The sequence below is a fragment of the Pelmatolapia mariae genome, linkage group LG7 (genome assembly GCF_036321145.2).
Source record: "Pelmatolapia mariae isolate MD_Pm_ZW linkage group LG7, Pm_UMD_F_2, whole genome shotgun sequence".
NCBI classification, from domain to species: domain Eukaryota; kingdom Metazoa; phylum Chordata; class Actinopteri; order Cichliformes; family Cichlidae; genus Pelmatolapia; species Pelmatolapia mariae.
In genome coordinates, this window is record NC_086233.1 from 35,832,693 (window position 1) to 35,859,308 (window position 26,616).

The window sequence follows — 26,616 nt, forward strand, 5'->3', positions numbered from 1 at the left end:
TATTCATAAATGACATATTAAGTAGGAATATTGATATAGAAATGATGAATTGAGCACTTGCTGATGCCTTAGTAATACCTTACTGATGCTTAATAGTGTGACTTTATTGTAAAGTGCTACCATTGTTTCTTATCGTGTATTTCTTGTCAGTTATTAATCTGTATTTATGTTATTTTGCTAAAAGTTTTATTGTTACGGCTGTTTAAATAATAAATCATATCTTTTCTCCAGTTTCTGGAGAAATGTGATTCAGCACTGAGTTCAAGCAGAGTTACAGACCTGGAGCAGGGCTCAACAACCAACCTATCAACTATCCATACCCCACCCCACCATCCCGCCCCTTCCTGTTAGCAGAAATATACTGAGGACAGCGCGTGATGGTCAGAACAGAGAGACGTGTAGCTGGACATGGATCACCTGTTAGTGCTGCTGCTGCTGTGGAGCTCAGGTAGGACACACACACACAATTTCAATTTTTTTTTGTAGCTGATTTTAGACTCTAACAATCAGAGAGGAGCACAAACTGATGTGCTGTGTTATCCACTGTAATGACTGCACATTCTGACTTTGAATGGAGTAAAAATAAATAAGAGGAAACATCTGCTGTCACAATATGAAGAATCTGTGCCCGAAAATGTTTCAAAATAACAGCTTTATAGTGAAATGAAAAGAGCCAATGAGAAACAGGAAGTGCTGAGTTTGTGTGAGGAGAGAGGTTTAGAGCCTGAAGAGGGAAACATGACCCCATCAAGTGGAGGCTTTTTACAGTTATGAAATGGAGGGAATTAGAAAAAAAGACTGATTGATATACACTGTAAAAAAGAAAAGCTGAGTAAACTTAAACTTAAAATAAACCAACCAGCTGCAAAGCATTTTTGAGTCTACTCAACTGAAGTGTAATATGTATATAAGAATAGTCAAATTAAGAAATTCCATCATGGCGTTAACTTAAGTTTTTTTGTTTTTTTTTAACATTTCTATTCAGATCTACTACTTAAGTTAAAGACTAAAGTTAAATAACTACTAGAAATGACCTACTGGAAAGGCAACAGCACTGCATGTTTTTAGTTGAGAGCAGAGATGGGCAGTAACGCGTTACTTGTAAGGGGTTACTGTAATCCGATTACTTTTTTAAAGTAACGGGTAAAGTAAGGGATTACTATTGCAAAAACGGTAATTAGATTACCGTTACTTTCCTGTAGGAACGCTGCGTTACTGAAGCCATGATTTTTTTGCGAGAATGTCTCATGACAGTGACGTAAGCGAGTGCGACGTTCGTGACAACAGCTGTGTGCAGATCAATAATGGATAATATATCAAGTGCGGGAGAGAGTATGAGCATGCAGCGTTTAAAGAGTGGAAGTACTGACCTTACTTTGAGTTCGATTCCAAAAACATTAGTGTGCGTGGGAAGAAAACTTCTTTTTACAGCGAAAAAAACCCCTAAATTTCCAAGCAAGCACCGAGTGCGCTACGACGTAATGGGAAATTCACAGAGAAACTCGTGGATTCTTCAACTGACCGCTGCGGCACACCTGCACCAGGGCAAACCTCCGCCTACCCCACTCCTGTTTACAGGTGAAAATAGAGCAACAGGACCGCTAGTCTTTGATTTTATTTATTTTCTGCTGTGTTTTACTTGCATCTATTTGAAAGAGTGAGTGTAAACACAAAAACAAAATTATTTTATGTGCTGGAATGTGCAGAAAATACGTTTAAATGTTAAATAAATTTCTTCCAGTCAGAGAATGTTACATATAATTAAATTTTTTAAAAGATTAAAACTAATAAAACAAGTTTTAAAAAGAGACTTCTCCATTTGATTACATTTTATATGATGGATTATGCAGAAAAAGTAGAATTGGGCTGAATGATCTATTGCTTTATCACCTATTCAGGTTGTAAATCATGTTTTAAAAAGTAACTAAGTAACTAAGTAATTAATTACTTTTGAAAATAAGTAATCAGTAAAGTAACGGGATTACTTTTTTGGGGAAGTAATCAGTAATTAGTTACTGATTACTTTTTTCAAGTAACTTGACCAACACTGGTTGAGAGTTTAGTTTAATTTTAACTTAAAATATTTTGTTTAGCTTCACTACTAGTAAGCGCTTTAAGTGGTCAGATATGGTAGAAAAGAGATATATAAGAACCAGTCCATTTACCATTACAGACTTCAGAGTCATCAGAAATGCAGTTTGTCTGGCACCCTAAAAGTGCATTTAGTTTGTAACAAGTCTTTGCCCATTATGAAAAGACTTGTATTGTCCTGGTAGACAAGCCTCTTCAAAAACAATGTTTTCTAAGACATGTGGTCAGTCGAGCAAAACTTAAAGAACTTCAAACAATGAAACATGTAAAAATGTGTTTTGATGTGCTCTATCATAAAGATACTCAAGAGCACAAGAGCAAATAAGTTATAGTGATGGGATTTCCGGCTCTTTTTAGAGAACCGGCTCTTTCGGCTCGGCTCACTAAAAAGAGCCGGATCTTTCGGCTCCGAACCGGCTCTTCAGGTTGTTTTGTTGCTTTAATTAATTTATTATTAACAATAATATAAAATTATGCACAAAAGGAATTACTAATGTAAAAAAAGTGGTTTTATTTATATATGTTTATATATAAATATATACAGTGGCCCCTAGAGACAAAGCACGTACAAACTCCAAAACACATTTCTAGCGTTAACTGAACTTCAAAACAGAGCTACCTAGATCACTTAAATTACACAATTGAAAGTATACGTGTATTGTTTGTGTATTTATACACAAGCACTCATATATATTCAAATAATTAAAAAAAATGTACTTGCTGGCTTGTGTAGCCTCTAGGTAACAAAAGCTCAACAGTGCGCCTAGCATCCTGGAGCACTTCTGTTGTGTTTTGTACGTGTTTTGGAGTTTTTACGTGCTTCTGAGTTTTTATGTGTTTTGGAGTTTTTACGTGCCTCAGGGTTTGTACATGCTTCAGAGTTTGTACGTGTTTTGAAGTTTGTACGTGCTTTGTCTCTAGGGGCCACCGTAAATATACTTTTATTTGTTCACTCAACATAAAATGTAATAAATAAATTATAAAATACAAAAACCAACTAGTCACAGTTCAACTTTTAACTATTTACATTTTCAGCTTTTTCCTTTTAAACAAATTTAAAATGAAACAACACAAAACACTGCAAACCACAACACAATTAAATATAAATTAAAATATGAAAACAAAAAGAACATGCACATTCTCTGTCATATGGGATGACATGAATAAACTTTCTGAATCCTTTGTCATCCACAACTGAAAATAGTTGTGGATGATTACTATACCTTTCTAATGTGACGTTGTTGTCCCTGGCTCTCTTTCTCTGTCTCTCCCTCCCGCTCTGTTCCTGTGCTACTGCGAGTGTAACTACCGCCCCTCCCCCCTCTGCCCAGCACAAAGCACAAGGCTTGCATGTGGAATGAAGCAGAAAAAAAGTGCGAGAGAGAGAGGGTGAGAGAAAGAAAAAAAAAAAAAAACACGGCTCGCGATAAGGAGCCGGCTCGCGTCGTTCACGTCAAAGATCCAGCTCTCCAAAAGAATGGGATGTGTGTTGTATACGGACTCTAAAATCAGCACTGTTAGTTCTTCTGCAAAGGCTCTTCAATCCGACTTTCAAATGTTTTCAGAATTTGTCTGATTGATTGTTTGGCTGTAAATTTGGAGACTGATGCTATTTCACTAATCCACAATTTGTTGAGTTGCCATTTTAGAAATTTACAAAACAGTTTGCATATAAAGAAACAACAAAGCAAGTTTGTGTTCAACTGTAAAGGTATCCACAGGCTTCAGGTATGAGCTGCTCTCTGTTTCAGAATATCCAGGAGTCGGCGGTGGATCGGCAGGCAATTCTTTGTCTGCTTCTGGTAGATTTTTTTCGCAAACTGCATCTGCACTTTAAGACACTCTGCGCATGCGATCACAAACCAAAACATATCATTGAACCATAACAAATAAAATAGAGTAACAATTGGGAAATTGGGTTTTTTAGAGTATACACGTTATTATTTTATTGTGCAAACATGTTGCCATTAGTCTGAATGAGTCTTTGTCATTAAGGGGACTTGAGGGGACTTGACTCGAATGACTGCCAATTTATTGATCACCAATGTAAAAGTTACATGGCAGTTTCTGTTAAATGTGAATTTCTGTCGATGTACACAGTAACAGATATGTGGTTTTTGACAATTTATCACAGTCAATTGCAGTATTATCAGATTGCATTGCATGCAACTGCCAACATGACCCCATTCAGTCACAGGCTAATATCAGGCCAAGACTGAAAAAAATAACTTATGTTATTGGATATAAAGCATTAACAAAGTTTCACTTCATAATTTACAATTGAAAAAAGGTGGTAAGCTGCAGTATATGTTATTGCTCTAGTCAACATATAAACTGTTAAAAAATTGCAATATCATATTGTGATAATATTTTATCTAACCAAAATCCTGCTTTAAACTGGTCTTTTTTCTGATATTCTTCTCAGGAGTTCAGGCTGAAGAAAAACACAAAACAACAGGTAAATGCAAATCAAAAAGAAACAAAGAATTACAGAAGCAAAATCAGTTTGTTAATTACCTTTTTTCTACTGATGACTCTCTGCTTTCTGTTCAGAGTCTGATTATGTTAGGTTGGTGGGAGGAGCCAGTGGCTGTGCAGGTACACTGGAGCTGAAACACCTGGGAGAGTGGAGACCAGTGGATGGCAATGGATGGACCCTGAAAGAAGCAGCTGTTGTCTGTGAACATCTGGACTGTGGTTCTGCTGTTTATGTAGAGTGGAGAAATGAGTACCCAGACAGACCTGTATGGAAGATGAAAACTACATGTATTCAGTCTGGATCTGCTGTGAGAGACTGTGTAACATCAAAATCCTCTTCTGCTATTGTGAATGTCACCTGCACAGGTGAGCCTATTAATATACACTATATCATAAGGCAGCACGGTGGCACGGTGGTTAGCACTGTTGCCGCACAGCAAGAAGGTCCTGAGTTCAATTCCAACATCAGGCCGGGGTCTTTCTGTGTGGAGTTTGCATGTTCTCCCCGTGTTTGCGTGGGTTCTCTCCAGGTACTCCGGCTTCCTCCCACTGTCCAAAGACATGCAGCTTGTGGGGATAGGTTAATTGGATAACCCAAATTGCCACTAGGTGTAAATGTGCGAGTGAATGTGAGTGCGAATGGTTGTCTGTCCCTGTATGTTAGCCCTGCGATAGACTGGCGACCTGTCCAGGGCGTACCCTGCCTCTCGCCCTATGATAGCTGGGATAGGCTCCAGCGCCCCCCGCGACCCTGAAAAGGATAAGCGGAAGCGAATGGATGGATATCATAAGGCAACAATGCAACAGGTTCACATCAGCTAGTCTGTCCAGCAGTCACAACAGACCAAAACTTCAAGATCTCTAGACCTGCAACCTTCAGCTCAAGGGCTACTGAGCTGCTGGTTTCCAACAGCATGTTTTTATTGCTTTCATGACAGACAACAAAGACATATTGAAAACACATTACAAGTAACCCCTATCTACACATTCATACTGTAGAGAGTCTTTGGGTGAACCAAAGCCCCTCTTATCCCCCCTTTCTTAACCTCTTTTATTTAACCTCAATGAAAACATAATTAAAGTCAAGAACTGTGGGTCAAAGAATTGATAAGGACTTAGGAAAAGAGAAGGGCTGTTCACTGAAAATCCAAAGCATCTTACTCTAGTCCCTTTAACAGTATAATGCAGTGTGCAATCTTTAAACTACCATGTGCAGAACATGGACTACAAAATCGGGATTTTAATTCACCACAAAATGCTCTTAGCTTGTTGTTTCAAATGAGAATAGCATGTGGAAAATTAAAATTCCAATCATTGTAATGAAGTGTCATTAAAAAGGTTGGGATTCTAAAGAAAAAGGAACTTAGGGGTGAATTTACTAATGCCCGCAGCAGCCAAAAGCTTTCTTTTGATATTGAAAACTTGCTGGATTTACCAAAGAGGCACAGTGTCTGTTTGATCTTCTCTGATGTCTCCAGACTCTGTCAGGCTGCTGAATGGTTCCAGTCTGTGTTCAGGCAGACTGGAGGTGAAGTCTAACCAGAGCTGGTCCTCAGTGTGTGAAGCTGACTTTGACCAGCAGGATGCAGAGGTGGTCTGTAGGGAGCTTGGCTGTGGGCCTCCTTCAGTCCTCCAGGGGGCGCTCTATGGAGAAGTGGAGGCTCCAGTGTGGAGCAAAGAGTTCCAGTGTGGAGGCCATGAGTCTGCTCTCCTGGACTGTAGAAGCTCAGCCTCACCTAGAAACAGCTGCTCACCTGGCAAAGCTGTTGGACTCACCTGCTCAGGTAGAAGAGGAGCTGCAGCTTTGATGTGGTTCAAACTCACTTTATTCTTTTACTGATGACTCTCTGCATACTCCCAACACATTTTAAACCAGAGAATAGGTACGTTTATATATAATATTGTAATGTATATGTATATTTCTTTACATTATACACACAAATGATCCTACCAATCATTTAATTCTTTGTAATCCACTGGATCAAGTACCATAAAGGTGACAAATGAGTCTTTGGACATTGTTGATCACGTTACTCTGGCCAGATGAATGAAGCCTCGACACCGTGCTTCTGAAGCACTGTGTAGTTGTTTTTGCACATATGCCAGAGCTTCAGCACTAATTCCTTTAAACCTGTTTAAATTGAAGAACTTAGTCATTTTTACTCACCTGAGCTCTCAAACTGGTTGCCTCATTTTTCACTCACCTGCCTGCCCAGAGACAAAGGCAGAAAGACAGAGAGACAAGCCTGTAGACAGATACAGTCAGTTTCTTGGACCTGCAGCTATTAAAGCTCCATTTATATAGGCTTAAAATGTCCAGTGGAGATGAGGAGTATGTGTAAATAAACAGTTCCCAGATTAACTTAATTGTTGGAGACTGGAGGAGGAGAAAAGCAAAAGACATTGAGGAGAATGCAGAGAAGGGAGAAGAAGGGGGGCTAGCAAAAACCACCTCACACAAGAGGTGGATGAAAGGAGACTCAGAGAGCAGGCTGACGGTTCTTTGCTCTCTCGGAGTGTTAAATAAGTGAACATAAAAGAGGTTAAATACAGTTTTACTTTGGTCCTTTTCTTTAGATTTCCAGGTCATGCTGCAGTGTTTCATCAATAAGGTTTAAAAACTTTTGTGTGGGGCAGAATTTAACAACATTTATCTCAAACTTATACTGAACATATTCTCAGGGAAAGTAACTTATGTAACAACTCTGCTTTCTGTTCAGAGCCTGTCAGGTTGGTGGGCCAAGCCAGTCGCTGTGCAGGCATGCTGGAGGTGAAAGTGGGAAAGTGGAGAACAATTGATTATTTTGACTGGGATCTGAAGGAGGCACATGACATCTGTGAACATTTGGGCTGTGGCTCTGCATTTTCTATACAATGGAAAAATGAGCCCTCTGAGATTTCTGTGTTGAAAATTGAGCCTGATTGTGTTCACTCCGGATCTGCTCTCAGAGACTGTGCAAAATCACATTCCTCTTTCCTAACCCTGAACGTCACCTGCAAAGGTAAGCAGAACTATCATCTATCACATATCTTGATGTTATCCACTTTGCAGGGTTTACTTCATGTTTGTCAGGATTAGTGCTCTTCTCAAATATGTTCATACTTTCTGGGACATTTTATCAAATGCTTCATTCCATTTTTCATTCCATTTGCTGTGACTAAAACTTCCTGAAAACTGATACAAATTGCAGTGAAGAATTCAAATAAAATTGGAGAGCAGATTGGAAGCAAATGTCCACCAGACAGGAAAACTGGAGGTTGATGGCTCGAGAGAGGGCTGGATGAGCAGACACATGGAGAGAGTGCACTCGGCTGAGATCCTGCTTCATTTTTTTTAACAGAAGGTTGATGTGACCTCACCTTCCATCATCTGTATGTTTACAGACATGCTGGTTCAGCCAATCATCTCTGTGTCCTTCATGAATGGGGTCTCCATGGCCCAGCAGCAGGGGCCTCAGTTACCCAGGGGCTCTAACTTCACCATCAGCTGCTCCATCCAGCCACAGAACCCAGGAGGCTCCTTCCAGCTAACCTTCACCTCCTCCGACACGGCGTACAACTACACCCAGCCAGCTGTCAATCACTCTGCCCACTTCCTGTTCCCTGCTGCAAAGCCCGCCCACCAAGGAAACTACAGCTGTATTTATCATGTCTACGACTTGTCCTCTGAGAGCCGCCTGCTATCTGTCACTGTGTCAGGTAAGTTGAAGCAGAGGCTGCTGGGTCTGTGTTCGGGTCAGTGTTAAATAACAGAGAGGTTCAGGTTATGAGTTATGGTACTACTACTATGATGCATACACTGCAGTAATCTGAGATACATAGAAATATTAGCCATGAAAATGCAGTAAGTATTTTTGTACTTTAACACATGACCACATGTGGTCTTGAGCCATAGGTCTCCAGCTTTTTGAAGGTCTTTCAATGTTTTTCTTTGGGCATTGGCTGCTTTTTCACTCATTTTCAGTCCAGTCTTTGTACCTGATTGATCAACTAGTGTTGTATCTACACATAACAGATAACTTGGCAAGGAATCAATTTTACATTGTTTTTTAAATCACTTTTGTACTACAAACCTGCCACCAAAGTGCAGCAATTTTGACATGTCTTAAGTTAAATCTATGAAAAATGCCAATTTTTTAAAATTTGTTTTATTTTTTATTTTTTGCCTGTCCGGTTTGGTTCTTTAGCCATCAGAATTGATGTCTGAAGTCCAACAAAGATACCCAACGGATTTACTTTACCAAGTGGATCATCACAACCTTGCCGTATTGATCTATTTGATTGACATTTGTTGTTATTATTTATTTTATTTTATTTTCAGTTGTTACAGATGGGACAGACATGGCTGGGGGATAGGACAGGGAGAAAGAAAGATGAAGGAAAAGAAAAACAGAGGAGAACAGGGACAGTGGGAAAGGACACTTAAAAAGAAAAAAACTCCTGGATCACCTGTTGAGAGAAAAAAAAGAAAACAAGAGAAAACAAGCAAAAAAAGAGAGCAACATAATAAACACAGCACCATCGCAATAATCATGCTAAGTGTAAATAACAGTAAATACTAGTGATGTGTCGGTCGCGAACGAAACAGCTCTTAGATCCGGATCTTTGAAGTGAACGACGTGTTTTTTTCTTTCTCTCACCCTCTCTCTCGCACTTTTTTTCGCTTCACTCCGCACGCGAGCCTTGTGCTTTGCGCTGGGAAGAGGGGGGAGGGGCGGTAGTTACACTCGCAGTAGCACAGGAACAGAGCGGGAAGGAGAGACAGAGAAAGAGAGCCAGGGCAACAACGTCACATTAGAAAGGTATAGTAATCATCCACAACTGAAAATAGTTGTGGATGATTACTATAAAGGATTCAGAAAGTTTATCCATGCAGGCCCATATGACAGAGAATGTGCATCTTCTTTTTGTTTTGCATATTTTAATTGATATTTAATTGTGTTGTGGTTTGCAGTGTTTTGTGTTGTTTCACTTTAAATTTGTTTAAAAGGAAAAAGTTGAAAATTTAAATAGTTAAAAGTTGAAATGTAAATAGTTGGTTTTTGTATTTTATAATTTATTTATTACATTTTATGTTGAGTGAATAAATAAAAGTATATTTATGGTGGCCCCTAGAGACAAAGCACGTACAAACTCCAAATTGCGTAAAAACTCCAAAGCATGTACAAACACGCCGGTTGGAAGCCAAAAGAGCCGGCTCTTTTTAGTGAGTCGAGCCAAAAGAGCCGGTTCACTAAAAATAGCTGGAATTCCCATCACTAGTCAATATTAAATATTGAATGTTGTTGTGCAGCACGCAGGTCCGACCGCGCACAATGCTTTGAGGTAGCAGCCAAGAAAGATGTTGTTTGTGTCTGTGAACAGTGAACACCCGTGTGCACACCTGTGTGGATCAGCGTGCTTGTATTAACGATCTGTTAAATGGAGTGTGGGGAGCCAGAAACCCATCCACCAGGGCATGAAGCAGGCATGGAGGAGATCCAGGCCCCAGACATCCAGAGGCCTTGACTGAATGAATCATCTCTTTAATGATAATGCTTGTTGACTGTGAATGTGTCTTTATCAGATCCCACACACTCAGACGTTGTTAAAGGTGTTGTCATCACACTGGTAGTCCTGCTGGTCATTGTACTCATGATCCTTGGTCTTCATCTCTATCATCAGGTACTGAACACGTTTGTAGCTGAGAGTGAAGCTGCTCCTTTTTCAATTGAAGATAGGACTGATGTAGAAAGCCTGATTGCTGTGCTGTGATGTTTCTCCAGGTCAACAAACAGTAGAACAGCCAGCTGACTGACTGTAAACTCTGTGTTTGAGTCCCTGGAGGAAGGCCAGGAACAAGTTCAGCCAGCAGAGGAGGACCTCCAAGGAGCTCAAAAGCATGTTTAGACAGAGCATGGTCTTATTTCTACACCATCTGTTTTGTCCTCCATCCTCCTGTCTGTGAGCCAGAAGTCCGGTCAAAACACAAGTTCAACAGGGCTGTGCAGAGATGTTTGAAAGGGCAGGTGCTCAAAGTTAAAATAAAAAAGGGGCACATAGAACCAGGCTGAATAACAACAACCCACATTCATCAAGAATCTAATATGGAATTGCATCATACTATATCACTGTCATCAGGTAGGGACAATGCAAAGCAAACATAGCTTATATTTTACCTATATTTTACAATGATGCTGTTGAGGGGTTACTGCTGCTCCTGATGCTGATAGTGCTGGAGGGCAGGGCTGTGTTGATCTGAAACTGTAGACATTAAAAAGTCCATAGGAGAAATGGTAGCTGATTAAACAAGTGTTATTAGATGATAATAAAATGCAAAGATTGGTGACAGCGCTTGGAATCATAAGGCAACAGATTAAAAAAAAACTGCAGGAAATAAACTAGCCTCTGCCTGTGACTCACTCTCTGACTCTCTTCCTCCTTCCATCTCCTCATCTCATTTATCACTCTCCACTTGCTGTCCATCTGAGAGCAAGGTTAAAATTGCTATTGCATGAATGTATTATTTAATTATCCACACTTAAAAACTCTCACACCAATGTTATATCATTAGTAATAATTTTAAAAAATCTATACTGTATATACTATGGCCACAAGTTTGCATCATGGTGCTGATCCAGAATCCTTCCTTTATTATATATTATAGTGCTATAATTCTAAAAATAATGAGAATACAAAAATAAAGTAATAAATATAAAATAGGGCTAGGGATATGTATTTATGATGATTCAATTTGTTTGACTATCCATTCTGTGCAGGCAGAACGCTTATTAAATGTTTAAACTGTAGAGATAATTTTACTTCTGTAAAATCTGCATTTTGTCATATTTGATACATAAATATAATACAATCTGTCTCTTGATGCATTTTCTTTAAAATACATTGTGTGTGTGTGTGTTTTTATAGTCATCCATAATTATGTTGATATGCATATCAGATATTTTTCAGTGAAATATTAGTCCTCCAGAAGGGGGTGCTGCTCTTGTGGCGACCTGCAGCAGGTGTTTACTGGCGTTTTTTTTTCTCTTTTTCTTTTTGTTTTTAACTTTGTTTTAACTCTGTTCTTAACTGTGGTTTTAACTTTTTATGAGGTTTTTGCCGAGATGGAGATCTTCTACACCTTATTTTTATTGTTGTTGGCGATATTCACCTGGAGTCATTCACTCTCACTGACAATTACTTATACACGCGAGGAACTACTTGGATTACGGTGGTCCTGTTTGTCTATGTACGATTCTTCTAATGCTCGGACAGATGTAATTTTTGGTGAGGATTTATTTGCCCGGTCAAAGACTAATTTTGGAAAGCCCCGCGGCTTGAGAAAACGCGGAAAGAAAGGCGGCGTGCGTCAGCGTGTAAGAAAACTTTGGAGGAAGAATCATGTTCCTCTGCCTTCTATGATTCTGGCCAATGTCCAATCTCTTAGGAACAAAACGGATGAATTACAAGGGAATATGCTTCATCTACGGAAATACAGGGAGGCTTGCCTGATGGCGCTTACCGAGACGTGGCTGACCGATAAGGACAGTGATACTTCACTGCGAATCAGCGGCGTTGGGACCCCTGTCAGATTGGATTGGAACTATGGAGTAACACGCAAATCTCACGGAGGAGGGGTATGTTTGTATATCAACCAGGGCTGGTGTAATAATATTACTGTGCGGGAGCGGTTGTGTCTTCCTGACATTGAGCTCCTTTCAGTATCTGTCAGGCCATTTTACTTACCGAGGGAGTTACCTCAAATTTTTGTCACTGTTGTTTACATTCAAAGTTACATTCAAGTTCAAAGTTACATTCAAAGTTGCTGCTGACGCCATTTTTAAAGTGGTACACAATCTGCAGACACTCTCTCCGGATGCTCCTAATTTTATTCTTCGTGATTTTAACAATTAATCTTAAGAAATCACTGAACAATTTATTTCAATATGTCACTTGTCCTACAAGGCATAACAAAACGCTGGATTTGTGTTATGGACCAATTAATGGGGCATATAAGCCTGTGGCCGGACCTGCACTAGGTTCTTCGGATCACAAAGTATTCACCTCCTCCCTGCTTACAGACCTGTGATTAGGAGGGAGAAGGCCTTTGTAAAGCGGACTAATTTCTGGACAAAAGACAGTTGTGTTGCCCTTCAGGGGTGTTTTGATTGCACTGACTGGTCCTTGTTTCAAGAGAGCACTTCTGATTTGGATGAACTCACTGATGTGGTGTGTAGCTACATCTCTTTTTGCAAAGACTCTGTGATTCCAGTCAGAGAATTTAAGAGTTTCCCCAATAACAAACCGTGGCTCTCTAAAGATATTAAGGATCTGATTCTTAAAAGGAAAATTGCTTTTAACGAGGGAGACGTTCCCTTTGTGAGACTATTGAAGAAGGAGGTGAGGGCTGGAATAAAGATTGCCAAGATGAGGTATAGAAATAAGATTGAGGCAGAACTCAGTAGTAACAACCTCAAAAGAGCTTGGCTTGGTATGAAAACAATGGCAGGGCTACAGACGAAAGGTAAAAGTAATATTACCTTAGAGGGGTTTACCTCTGACAAACATCTGGCAGACAGTCTTAACAGTTTTTACCTTCGTTTTGAGAACTTTGACTGTTCTAGGCAGACCAGCACACTGAGGGAAAAGACTATCACTCCCCCATCAATTTCTATTGATGAGAGGGGGGTAGCTAATCTTTTTAGACACACTAAAGGCAAGAATCTTGGACCTGACAACATCTGTGGACAGGTACTGAGAACTTTCACCATATTTTCTCACTTTCTTTAGAGCTACAGACAGTACCTAAGATTTGGAAACATGCTGTCATTGTTCCTGTTGCTAAGGGCAGTTCTCCTAAGGTACTGAATGATTTTAGGCCTGTGGCTCTGATTTCTTTAGTGATGAAGTCATTTGAGAAGATAATTAAGAAGGAGATTTTAATGCATGTTGAACACCATGCGTGAGGGTGAATCATGTATTTTCTGATGTGCTCTTCTCCTCTACTGGATCACCCCAGGGTTGCTGCCTCTCTCCCCTTCTGTTCATTCTGTACACAAATGAGTGTTGCAGTAATGTCACGAACAGACACATCCTGAAGTTTGCTGATGACACAGTGATCGTCAGTCTTCTAGTGGGGGATGAGTCAGGCCATGGACAGGTTGTAGATGATTTTGTGAATTGGTGTGATGAGTCCTTCCTTTCACTTAATGTGTCAAAAACTAAAGACATGATTATTGATTTTAGGAAGTCCTCTTATAGCTCATCACCTACTATCATTAAAACTGATGATACTGGGATAGTTGAGAGTTATAAATATCTAGGTGTAATCTCATGCTGATGACAAACACTGTTCTTTTTAAGGAAAATTAGATCTTTTAATGTCTCATCTGAGATGTTGTCTTTGTTTTACAGAAGTTTTATCGAATCTGTGATGTCCTTTTGTATCGCTGCCTGGTTTGGTAACCTGACGGTGAAGAATACGAATCGGTTGGGACTTCTGGTAAAAACTGCTAGCAAAATTTCAGGGCGCTGGCAAGATGGACTTTTGGCCATCTACAATAGAAATGTGCTTAGAAAGGCTCATTCTATTATTAATTGTTTGAACCATCCACTTCACAGTGAGTTTGAGTTGTTGCCTTCCGGCCGCCGTTTTAGAGTACCTGTGAGGAAGACTAAAAGACTCCAGGTCTCTTTTATCCCTACTGTATCTTGTCTCCTTAATGGCAAATAACTGTCCTTGGACTTTCTATCACTATTATTGTCATTATTATTTTATAGTATTGTTCTGTTTATTTTTATCCTGCTGCTAAACTAATTTCCCATTGTGGGACAATAAAGAAATTGAATTGAATTGAATTGAGAAAGGCAGAGAAAGGCCCTGTAACTTATTTTAAAACTAAATATGTTCCCTAAACGGTGGATAGAGCTACAGACCCGTGACACCCTTACCCAGTTAGCTACCAGCTATGACCAGTACATGTGTTCAGCTAGTAAAATGGTTGTAACTGGCTTCTGTCCAGCTTCTTTTCAGTTCTACAGTGATAATGCCCTCTAGTGGTCACTGCAGTGTTAATCGGCACATAATGAGACATTTGAGTTTTGCCCAGTGTAAATTTTTTTTATCAGGTTTGATTTTTGAGATTTTGGAGACCTGAAGGAAAATACTTTAGGTGAACTTGTGTTTTTAATAAGTGCTCTATAAATAGTGATAAATTTGATCCAGTTTCATTTCTTCCTGCTTTGCTCCGTAAGAGCCACTGTGCATTTGCACCTCTGACACTTTTATCTTTGTAAGTTTCAATGATTTTTATCTCATTCTCCTTTTTTCATGATCAAATGTAAAGTACAGTGCTCAGCCCTGTTGCCCAGGTGGGAAAACAACTGTTTATTGTTTTATATGTTTGCAAGTTCAGCTCCAGATGGGCAAAGTGTGGATTTTGCTGTTTGCTTTCAGACCCAGAAAATATCCTGAAGCAGAGTTAGCTACAAGCTGCTTATAGTCTATTCGCTCTGCCACTTGGCTACTCTCTTTATCGCTGAGCAGCAAACTTCAGGCCGACATTCACTGCTTTACAATGCCTGACCGTTTCCGTGGTATCTAACCAACAACCCAAAACGTTTGCAGTCACAAACTTTTACTTCGTATCAATGCAGGAAGCAGGGCTGGACTGGGACAAAAAATCGGCCTGGGCATTTTGACTAGAGACCGGCCCACCAGGATAGAGATTGAAAATGTGACGTCATTCAGGGGTAAAACCGCAAAGGATTCTGGGAACTTGTGGCAAGAGGTACTAGCGCACGCAGGCTTTCAATTGAACTCAGTTACACAGCGATAAAAAGAAACCCAAAAAATGGCAAGAAGCTGTTGTATTATTAACTGCAATAGCCGGTCGCATGACAGCCACGGGAAGCCGATGGGTAAAGAGATCTTTTTTTTTTTTATCTGATTACGTCGTTGAAGAGAAATTTTTTAAGCCATGTTTCCGAAGTGAGAGCCGACAGATGGTCTGGATATACCAAATATAACGTCTCAGAACACTCCAGCTCACATGTTAGTCTGCTCCAAGCATTCCCACAAAGGTCAGTGTTTTGTAGTAGTTAATACGTCATTTTTCTTAACATAATTGGTGATATAGGTTACAAGCAAGTCTGGCGCTGAACAGAAATTGTCGCGCTATGCTCCTTTGTTTATTGTGCATAAATAGTGAATTGTACTGACAGAATATTGCGTTTCGCTTCTGTTATTACCACGGTACATTGACAAAAACATATACTTTTATTCACAGGATAAAACAGTTGTTTTGTTTCACTAATTGCCCAGTACGATTACAACATACAATATTATTGTCAATGCTACATTTCTGTAATGCGTACCAGAAATTATTTCCACTACTAATTAATTACCGTTGAGCTCAAAGGTTATATTAATAAACGGTTAACGAATGTGTATTTATGAAGACGATTTGTGAGACTGGTAAATTTACCTTTGTTTGTACGATGGTCTTTCGTTCTACACGGTGCATTTCAAGGTTCTGTATCCATCCGTCGGTAAACTGTACCTGGGCTTGTTGCAGTGACCTGAAGTTACTAAAAACTTCATGAGTGTATGCACTCATTCCAAGAACCGTATAATTATAAATCTGAGCGTGGTGAAAGTTGGGCAGCACGCTAACGTCTTTTGTCCACTCTGTATGCTCGTAAGGGTCTGACCCTTTCACTCCTTTGATTTTTTCCTCGTATCTTTTCTTTGCCTTTTCGTCGAGTCTGTCTTTGTACGGTCCGGCATTATTCTCCTTCGTTTTGTACATTCCTTTTTTGTGCGGCAAAGAAAAACCAAGAAGGTATTGGAACCGGAGAATGAACGTTTTGCGGTGCTGCAAATGCTTGCATTTGATGCGGTACTTGGATTGTTTTGCCACGAGTTCCCGGCATGCAATGCGACAAAGTCACGTGATCTGTCAATCGCTATAGGAAAAACCATAAAGCCTTTGCATGAAAACAACTGCTTTGATGTACACTGCCTTGTTGGTATATATGTATCAATCTAATAAACTTAAACCTTCACCATCCTCCCTATTCTGGATTTTAAACAGTACATAGCGGAAACAAAAAGACTGCTTGGTCGAGTTAACCTCCTGAACTATCTACAACACATGGTAGAAACCTTAAATTAAGACCAAGAACACTAGAGGTGAGACATGATCATTAATTAATATTTAAAATTAATAAATGACAGATTTAGTGATATTTTCATAAACACCTCCTTTCCTTTTTTTGTTCTCCATTTTCTTTAGTTCGTCTATAAGATTGCTAAACAAGGGGGAGGGTGCATCCAGCCTCCTCGGCTGTAATTGGTCCAGCCCAGAGTCGATCATGACCAATTGGCCAATCCAACACCTTTCATTATATATACCCTTCCTAAAAAAAACCAACAAAAAACCAAAATCCATCGGCCCATAAAAGCCAGTCCAGCTATGGCAGGAAGCCACTACTCTGCCTTAGCTCATCTCGTCTCCCTCAGCCTGCACCGAAAAACCACACCGTGTACCTGTGTCTGGTTCAATTTAACTGGGGGGAAAACAAAAACAAACCAGCTCTATCAAAGTAAAACGTTTTGTAACAAATTAAATTAAAATAAAAACATTACCTAATAAATACTAATATAAGGATAAATAAATACATCCTTTAACATTTTTAACAGTTTAACCATGAAGTTAACTTGTTATCATGCAACAGCGAGTATATTTGAACTTTTTTTAAGCATGTGTTATTTAGCTGTGATTATTGTGAACTGCATATTTATACACATTTTTTCCTTTTTTTTTAACTTTTACACTCATGTCTCCAAGGTGGTAGACTTTGCTGAAGTGTTGGAGGCACCCAGGTTCAAAGCACCAACCATGTGATTATCAAACATCTGAAACCAGCCTGAAGCAACGTCCACACATGAAGAGACGAGAACTGATGTTGCAGCACAAATTTGACTTGAAGTATGCAAGTCCCAAATTCAACTTCTCTTAAATTTAGGTGTATGATTACCATGCGCCCTAAAGTCCAATCCACCAGCTGTCTGCTGCAAAGTGACACACGATGGCAGAATCTGTCCAAGGCTTCAGCCATAAGGAAAACTGACTAACAACGCAGTGACGTGGGATCAATCCTGGTTTTAGGATCAACTCAAGGGAGGAAATACATGAACATACAACACAAGCACATACGGTTATGCACAAGTGTCAAACATGCAACAAAAATGGTTTTAAAAAACAAAACTGTAAATATAAAATAAAACCAATAAAAAGTGAATGTAAAATCCAAATCTCCAAAACGGGTAAAAAATACAAACTGGTGAACTTGAATCATCAAACTTGCAAAAAGAAACCAAAAAGCACTTCATGAGGACACAAGGAAACAGATGCCGATAAAAGCAAATCGACATTGTCTTTATTGACAGAAGGAAAATGAAAGTCTCCCTGGTACTCATTGAGCTGTCAGTGTGAAATGTTCCTTTCTTGAGCAGTGCTGTTGAAATCATGTTTCAGTTACATTAATATATCTTATTTTATTGTTTACTCTATTTCATTTGTAAAATATGTATATACACACTCACATACACACACACACACACACGTAGAAAAACATATTTAGTATACACATCCAGTAATGCATATACTCTTATATATTGTACATATATTTATTACTTTCAGATTTAGCCATTCTTATATTTTGCTTGTTTTACGTTATTGTATTTTTGCACAACTCTGTTGCTTGTGAAGCTCGCACACAAGAATTTCACTCTCATGTACTGTACCAGTGTACCTGCACATGTGATGTGACAATAAAAGTGATTTGATTTGATTTGATTTTGATTTGATTTTTCTTCACCATCTTTGGGAGAGACTCAGCTGATGTTACTCTGAACTTTAAAAGTTTTTGCATTATCAGACAAAACAAGAGCTGCTTTGAAATAATCAGATCACTTTTACACACTTCCTGTCATTCACAAATGCTGTCTTCACTTTAAATTCTGAACTTTTCACCACTAATAACAGAGCACTTGTCACTCACTCAACTTCTCCTTCTGCCCTTCTCATTAATCTGATGACCTTTGCCGGGCTTTATCATAGAGAATGCATACATGGCTGCAATGCTCTCACAAGAAAGAAAATTATCTTTTCTACATAATTTACTCAATACCACTGGCTCATTGTTACAGGGCTGTTATTAACTGACTGATTCAAGCTAAAATAAGCACATTTGCTGGAATCAGTGCAAAGTATTTCTGAGTGATTACCTTTCATAAACATTTCTGCCCTGATGACTGAGATCTCTTCTTCCACAGGACACGAGTGTTTGATGAGGAAGACACAGATCATACACTCTACGTTTGTTAGGGGGCCCGGAGGCCAGTACATAGATGTAGACCCAGATGCAGGTACAGGTACAGGGAGCAATGGTAAGGTTTCTCAAGACTCTTTGTTTAGTTAACACAAGAGAAAGAAAACACAGCAAGGTACTTGCTAGAACGACTCTCAGGTGCACTGTGAACAAAGGGAGAGGTTGATTATTAATGGCCTGGGAAGGTGGAGTGTAAATGGTAAATGGTGAGAGTAATGGTAAAAGGTATGCAACTTTAGTTAGTGCATAGGGAGAATCCGAGGAGCTAACGTGAGCACAAGGAAAACAAGGTAAGTCAAGCAATGATTCAAACCACGAGAAGCAAAGCAGGCTGTTACTAACATGTGGTTTGCATGTGAACTCTGGTCTTAAATACTGCCTGTGGATTAACTAGGATCTTCCACAAGTGAGGCTGGCAGGGGCACTGAGTGAATGCTTCAGCCAGGCAGTGTTGGTCAAGTTACTTGAAAAAAAGTAATCAGTAACTAATTACTCATTACTTCCCGCAAAAAGTAATCCCGTTACTTTATTGATTACTTATTTTCAACAGTAATTAATTACTTAGTTAGTTACTTTTTAAAAACATGATTTACAACCTGAATAGGTAATAAAGCAATAGATCTTTCAGCCCAATTCTACTTTTTCTGCATAATCCATCATATAAAATGTAATCAAATGGAAAAGTCTCTTTTTAAAACTTGTTTTATTAGTTTTAATCTTTTAACTTTATGCATCAAGCAAAAATTAAATTATGTGCAACATTCTCTGACTGGAAGAAATTTGTTTAACATTTAAACGTATTTTCTGCACATTCCAGCACATAAAATAAAATATTTTTTTGTGTTTACACTCACTCTTTCAAATAGATGCAAGTAAAACACAGCAGAAAATAAATAAAATCAAAGACTCAGCGGTCCTTGATTATTTTCACCTGTATAGCAGGCGGATGTTTGCCCTGGTGCAGGTGTGCCGCAGCGGTCAGTGGAAGAATCCGCGAGTTTGTCTATGAATTACCCATTCCGTGGTAGCGTACCCCTAAACTGCTTCGAAGTTTAGGGGGTTTTTTTCGCTGTAAAAAGAAGTTTTCTTCCCACGCACAACGGACACTAATGTTTTTGTCACTTTTTACGGGATCAAACTCAAAGTAAGATCAGTACTTCCACACTTTAAATGCTGCAGGGTCATACTCTGTCCTGCACTCGTTATATTATCCATTGTTGATCTGCACACAGCTGTTGCCACGAACGTCGCACTCGCTTACGTCACTGTCATGAGACACTCTCGCAAAAAAATCACGGTTTTAGTAACGCAGTAACGCAGCGTGCTTACGGGAAAGTAACAGTAATCTAATTACCTTTTTTGCAATAGTAATCCCTTACTTTACTCGTTACTCGAAAAAGGTAATCGGATTACTGCCCATCTCTGCACCCAGGAGAGGAAACAGGAACATCATGGAAAAATACTGGTGACTCACTCAGAACATTACCACCTTCATATTTTGTCATTAGTCTGTATATCCATATACAAAATACAATAAAATGAAGTGTTGGATTCATTTTGTTTTTGGAGCTAAAAAGACAAACTGGAGCTGTACCTTTAACCCGCCTGCTGTCACAGATTTAAATTCTTTTCTTTCATTTTTATTGAATTCTTATTTTCTTCTCTTTGACTGGTTCAGTCAATCAGTCACAGAGAGATTTTTGAGATTTCTGGTGTAAATATCTCATAAAAGCCATGCAGGCTCACTCTAATTAAAACCTCAGACTCAAACATCTCTACATCCTCTACAGTGAAACATCACGTTCACTCCACAAGACACAACATCCACAGCTGCAGGTTAGACCAAGTACAGTTGTAACACCTCAAATGACTCATGTGCAGAACTTTCCAGATCTCTCATTTTTGTTTTGCACATGCATACTAGCATCCTCTTTGATTGTGGAAAAGTCTATGGGTTTGTCCGATCTGAAGATATCAGCAAAGGTAAGGCTTTCATGTCACTACGGTCCTTCCACGTTGAACAGCTCTTTGTTTTACATCACTGTGAAACTGAACTGAGATCAATGTGATCTTCATTCTGTGCTCTAAAGACTGACATCTGTCATGAAATAGTGTTATTTACAGTTACCAGACAATCTGCAGGGTGGTCAGCGGGTTACAGTTGGGACGTCAGGTTTTATGGACACTGCGGTAAGATCCAATCACATTGCATCATTTTTAAATGAATGGTTTAACATTACTGGTTAAGAGTCATGTTTAGACAATGTGTAAAGCAAATTCAAACAATTTGATGTTTGTTATATTTGTATCAATCACTATCAAGTGACATACAGTATTTTGTTGTATATAGAGTGCAAGATTTCATGGCATGATGTGAAATATGCAAAGTGGGAAATGGGTCTGGTAATACATCTGTAGGTGGTTAGGTATCCAGCAGCACAGCTTTTTTTAAAGAGAGGAAAATCAAACGTGGATATTTTTGGTAAGACTAACAAGTGAAATGGTGCTGTAGCACAGGCTGCAGGCTTTTTTTTCTATGTCTGTGTTATATACCTGTCGCAGGATGTCTCGATTCAGACTAAGGCTCATGAATAAGGACATGCAAGCATAGTTGTTATAGAAGACCTCAAAATCTATTGAGGAGGGAAAGTCAGAGTAGTTGAGCATTCCTGTTGATACCTGTGCCCAATACATGAAAAAGAAAAGAGAGCTTATTGAGCAGGGTTCTGCTTTCTGCTGTTTTGGGATAAGCTGAAACTGAAACTCTTCACATAAGCCATTTCTCTGCAGATGATCTGTTCGCTGTTTGAAAACTACTCTTTGAAGAATTTTTTAGACAAAAGGAATTTTAAAATGTGTTTATGCATTATCAATCCTCTTAAATTTGTATAATTTTCATCAAAGTTTTTCACACATTTGTGGAAAAAGTCAGAGGTCAGCATTCCTGGTTTAAAAAATATTCATATTAATTAACTAAATTAATAAAACTGAAAATAACAATGTATAGAAATCTATCTGACTTGAGCCATGTTTTATTTAATACTGTAATTTTAAATGACAAAAAAATAATTGCATTTAATATTTAATATTTTGTTTGATTTTTTGTACGTCACACCATAGGACACATTTGGGTTGTAACACGTTAGAATTGTTTTAGAAACTGTAAATAAATTGACAAAAAACAGTAATTTTCACAAATATTAGAAAATGTTTTTTATCAATTCTAAAATTATCTTTTCCAAAAATGATGATTTTACATGTACCAATATAATTAATATAAAGGGCTATTCTGTTACTGCTCATTTGTCAACTACTATAATAACTGAGCAACATTTGAACTATTTCAGGGTTTTCTGTTGAATTGTGAAATTTACTACATTGGCAGAGATGTCAATTACTGCTGAAGGTAGATGAGTTTAAATATCTGGGGTCAACCATCCAAACATAAGAGGGGAAGAAGAGAGGTGGAGGCAGGGTGGAGTGTCAGGGGTGATTTGTGACAGAAAGAGAGCAGCAAGAGTAAAAAGGAAGTTACAAAAAGTGAGGTTGAAAAAAGAAGCAAGAGAGCAAAGCTGGGTGTGTGTGTTTTTTTTTTAATTATTAAATACTTCAACTAATGCAGATGGTTAATCAAATAACATCATCAAAATAAAACTCTACCTAGAAGCTGGTCACTGAACAAAAGAAGTCAGAACAGTTAAATGATCAGCAGCCTCTTCAACACAGAGCACAAGGAAGCAGCCGTACGTGCAGTACAGAGACTGACTGTGTCCCAAAACCTCAGCCGCATCCTTCAGAGAACCCAGCCTTCGCGGTCGACGTGGGCTGGGTCCTTTGCAGACCGAGAAGGCAAGAAGTGAGAGGCTGTGAAATTGGACGGTCTAGCCCTCAGATTTGCATCACCACTTGTCTCAGTTGAGTTTAACAAACTCAGCCGTCTGCTCCTTGCTATCTAAAATATAACAGGACACTGGAGTAAATTCTCGACCATCTCACACTTCTGTTTAATCAGTTTTCTGTTTGACATTTATTCAGCTGTGTGAAAACCCCAGAGAAACCCACCTGAAGGATTAATAAAGTTTTATTTAATCTAAACTAACTTTAGTCTCAGCCAAACTGATTTACTCAGGGACAAATAAAACACTGAGAAAAAGCCCAACAATAACATTTTTAAGTTATCTAAATGACTTGTATATCATGTTTAACCTAATGAGCGAAAGACTACGGGGGGGTTGACAACAATGTGCCGGGCGTCCGCTGTTCTCACCGGCTCTAGTGGGCCTTGAAACCCCGGCTAGCTATCGAGCTGGTGGGTAACAGACGTCTCCGAAAACGATGGAACACTTTTGCAAATATGTGATGTCTTGATAAATTGAACAGATATTTGAAGTTTGCACACCTACATTATCGCCTAAAAATATTTTTAAAGTTTATTTTGTGAACCAGAAAGAGTAATAAGAGTAATATTAAAAGTAAGTCGCTGCCGCCATTGTTGGAAACTGGAATTGGCTGGGCCGTGCTATGAATTCTGGGATAGGTTGGGCCATGAAGGATACACCCGACTCTTCCTTCAAATTCAGGGAAATGAAGGACGCATTTGTCGGCCACATTTGGAGCAACCTTCACATTGGGACAACCTTCATTGCGTTGCTTCAACGTAATTGGTCTACAAATGCAGGCTCCGAAGGATGCAGCCAAATTCAGGGTCCTTCAAGGTCGCATTTGAAGCTTATCAAACATTTGATTTCCATGTGTGACAACTGCAAGTGTCCAGAGTGAGGACAGACTGAGGGACCCACTGCTGCACATCATCTGTGAGGCTTTGCACCCCTGATGATCCATCAGGACAAACTCAGCAGTGTGTGAGGAAGAGGAGGAGGAAGAGCCAGCAGCAGCTGACAGATGGAGAGAATAGACAGACTGTTCCCTGTTTGTGAAGGACTGCTAGAAAAGTTTAAAATAACTAATTATCTGTCCTGAATCAGTCTTATTAGGCAATGTTCAAATAATTTTATCATTCCAGTGTTTTCAGTGTGGGAGAAAGTACTCAGGGCCTTCAAGTTACACACTATGAAAGGCAGCAACAAGTTTAATATTCAGAAACCTAAAGTATGTATCAGCAGCAGAATGGAGCTGAAAATAAATGTTTGTTTCAGTTCTATGAAGCTTTGAGTATTTTGGATTAGTAGTACTGCTGTGTTTGTTGCATCATATTGTTGTAATTGTTTATATGCTTTATATATTCTGAGGTAAGTTGATCTATAGTGTTACATCATATTCTTTAACCTCCTAAGACCCGAAGTCTTCCACGACATGCATTTTTAATTTCCCTTTGATATTTGGGCATATTGGGGCCCGATGAATGTAAAAACAAAGAATTACCAGATTTTTTTTTTTACCTTATTTTTGTTTTTAAGAAAAATAAGAGCCACAAATGAGGATATTCATTTAAAATTTTGATAGAACAGTAGCAGTATAATGTCCTCGTAAGTGGATATCAGGCCCATGTAGAGCAAAACTGAGTATTTTGGTCTAAATAACCCAAAATGTGATGTCCACATATGTGGACGCCAGGTCCTAGGAGGATAAGGATGTTATGTGTTTGTATACTTTCAGCCCAGTTTGACCCATTTAGCAGAAGTCAGCCTGTTTAAGGCTCTGATATCTATTCTGTATGACTTAAAGCAGTTATGACATGGTATGATTTTCTCACCCAATAAAGGAATATTTAATATATCAGTCTACTCTTCATTCTATCAGAAACAGTTATCACAGCTCGTACATTTTCATATATGTAAGCACTGAGCCAAATTTAGTAATGCAAAGATATTAAAAGAACAATATTTGTGTCCTGTACATTATACATCTATATATACACTGTAAAAGATACTTGTCTTTGAGTGAAGATTTAAGTTGATAGGAAATAAATAACTGCAACTTAAATCTTTACTTAAGCTCATTATTTGACACAGAGTTCAAGTTCACTGCTGTAATAACTAATCATGATTAATATTGTGACAAAGTGGGTGAGAACCCCATTTGTCCATAGTCTTAGTTAACATTCTTGTTTTGATTTAGCCATACTTCAGATTTATTCTGTAATAGACAAACATCTACTATCCCGGATTTGTTTATGTTTTGCACTTTTACAGATTATATAACATAACATCTTTGTTTAAATCAATTCTGACAAGTGTGTTGAGTTAACATGTTATTTATTTTAACTGTTAATCTGTGTAGTCTGAACTCACTTACCTATGTTCCAGGAACAAAAGGAGAAAATATAGTTTTACTTCCTGTATTTATAGCTTCGTGGTTAATCTGAGGTCACAGGAAGAGACCAGGTGAAGGAGGGGGAGAATCTTTGTAATTTAATAAAGTTGATTTTAGACTGTGTTTATACCGAAATGAATTTATTGGTGCAATATGTGTCGACTATACACTGCAGAGTTTTATTTCTAGGAAGGAGTAGCAGTATAGGTTTGAGTATTGAAATGTTTGTCTCACCTACATATTGGAATAGTCCAGGGGTGAATGGACTATTTAAGCAGATGAATGCAGGTGTTCAGGGAAAGGACCAGGTCAGTGTAGCTGTGTGCATTTTGACCATAATTTCTGTTGATTTAAGTTCAGTAATGTTTATTTGAACATACATAGGATTCACTGCATGAATAAACTTTCTGAATCCTTTATCGTCTGCAACTGAAAATAATTGTGGATGATTACTATACCTTTCTAATGTGACGTTGTTGTCTCTTGTTGTTGTCCCTGGCTCTCTTTCCCTCCAGCTCTGTTCCTGTGCTACTGCGAGTGTAAATACCGCCCCTCCCCCTTCTGCTCAGCACAAGCACAAGGCTCACGTGCAGAGTGAAGCGAAAAAAAAGTGCGAGAGAGAGAGAGAGGGTGAGAGGGAAAAGAAACAAAAACAAAAAAACACAGCTCCCAATAATGAGCGTTCACGTCAATGCATCAGCTCTAAGAGCCGTTTTGTTCGCGACCGACACATAACTACTACAAACTCCGAAGCATGTACAAACTCCAAAACACATGCAAATTCCAAAACACGTGAAACCTCCAAAACAGATACAAACTCCAAAACACAATGGAGGTGTTCCAGGATGCTAGGGGCAGTGTTGAGCTTTGGTTACCTAGTTTCTACACAAGCCAGGAAGTATAGGAATATATATGAGTGTTTGTGTATAAATACACAAACAATACACCTATGCTTCCAATTGTGTAATTTAAGTGATCTAGGTAGCTCTGTTTTGGAATTTCAGTTAACTCTAGAAATGTGTTTTGGAGTTTGTACGTGCTTTGTCTCTAGGGGCCACCATATATATTTATATAAACATATATAAATAAAACCACATTTGTTTACATTAGTAATTCTTTTGGTGCATAATTTTATATTGTTGTCGATAATAAATTAAGAAGAGCCGGTTGGGAGCCGAAAGAGCCGGCTCTTTTTAGTGAGCCGAGCCGAAAGAGCCGGTTCTCTAGAAAGAGCCGGAATTCCCATCACTATCTGACACTGGAGCTCTTCTCTCTCTGGCATGTTTGCTAAGTAGAAACAGCTGCTCGGAGAGGTGGTACCAAAGGCTGGACAGAGGGCAGGACCCACCCACACAGCCAAACACCACAGCAGGCTCTGCTAGAGCCATAACAGACAGT

The 26,616-nt window shown here is 38.9% G+C and overlaps 1 protein-coding gene across 2 annotated transcripts; it reads left to right on the forward strand.

Annotated features, from left to right (window-relative positions):
- Nucleotides 1-351: 351 nt before the first annotated feature.
- Nucleotides 352-11,394, forward strand: LOC134632221 (scavenger receptor cysteine-rich type 1 protein M130-like). 2 transcript variants are annotated; one of them, XM_063480877.1, is made up of 9 exons: nt 379-448; nt 3,843-3,893; nt 4,517-4,549; nt 4,645-4,935; nt 6,048-6,353; nt 7,290-7,571; nt 7,954-8,268; nt 10,136-10,233; nt 10,335-11,394. In XM_063480877.1, exons 1-9 carry the CDS (start codon nt 409-411, stop codon nt 10,347-10,349), a joined length of 1,431 nt encoding a protein of 476 aa, XP_063336947.1. In that variant the 5' UTR covers nt 379-408; the 3' UTR covers nt 10,350-11,394. The 2 variants fall into 2 exon arrangements, with proteins under 2 accessions (XP_063336948.1, XP_063336947.1); XM_063480878.1 differs by lacking the exon at nt 3,843-3,893 and having other exon boundaries at nt 352-448.
- The last annotated feature ends 15,222 nt before the right edge of the window (nt 11,395-26,616 follow it).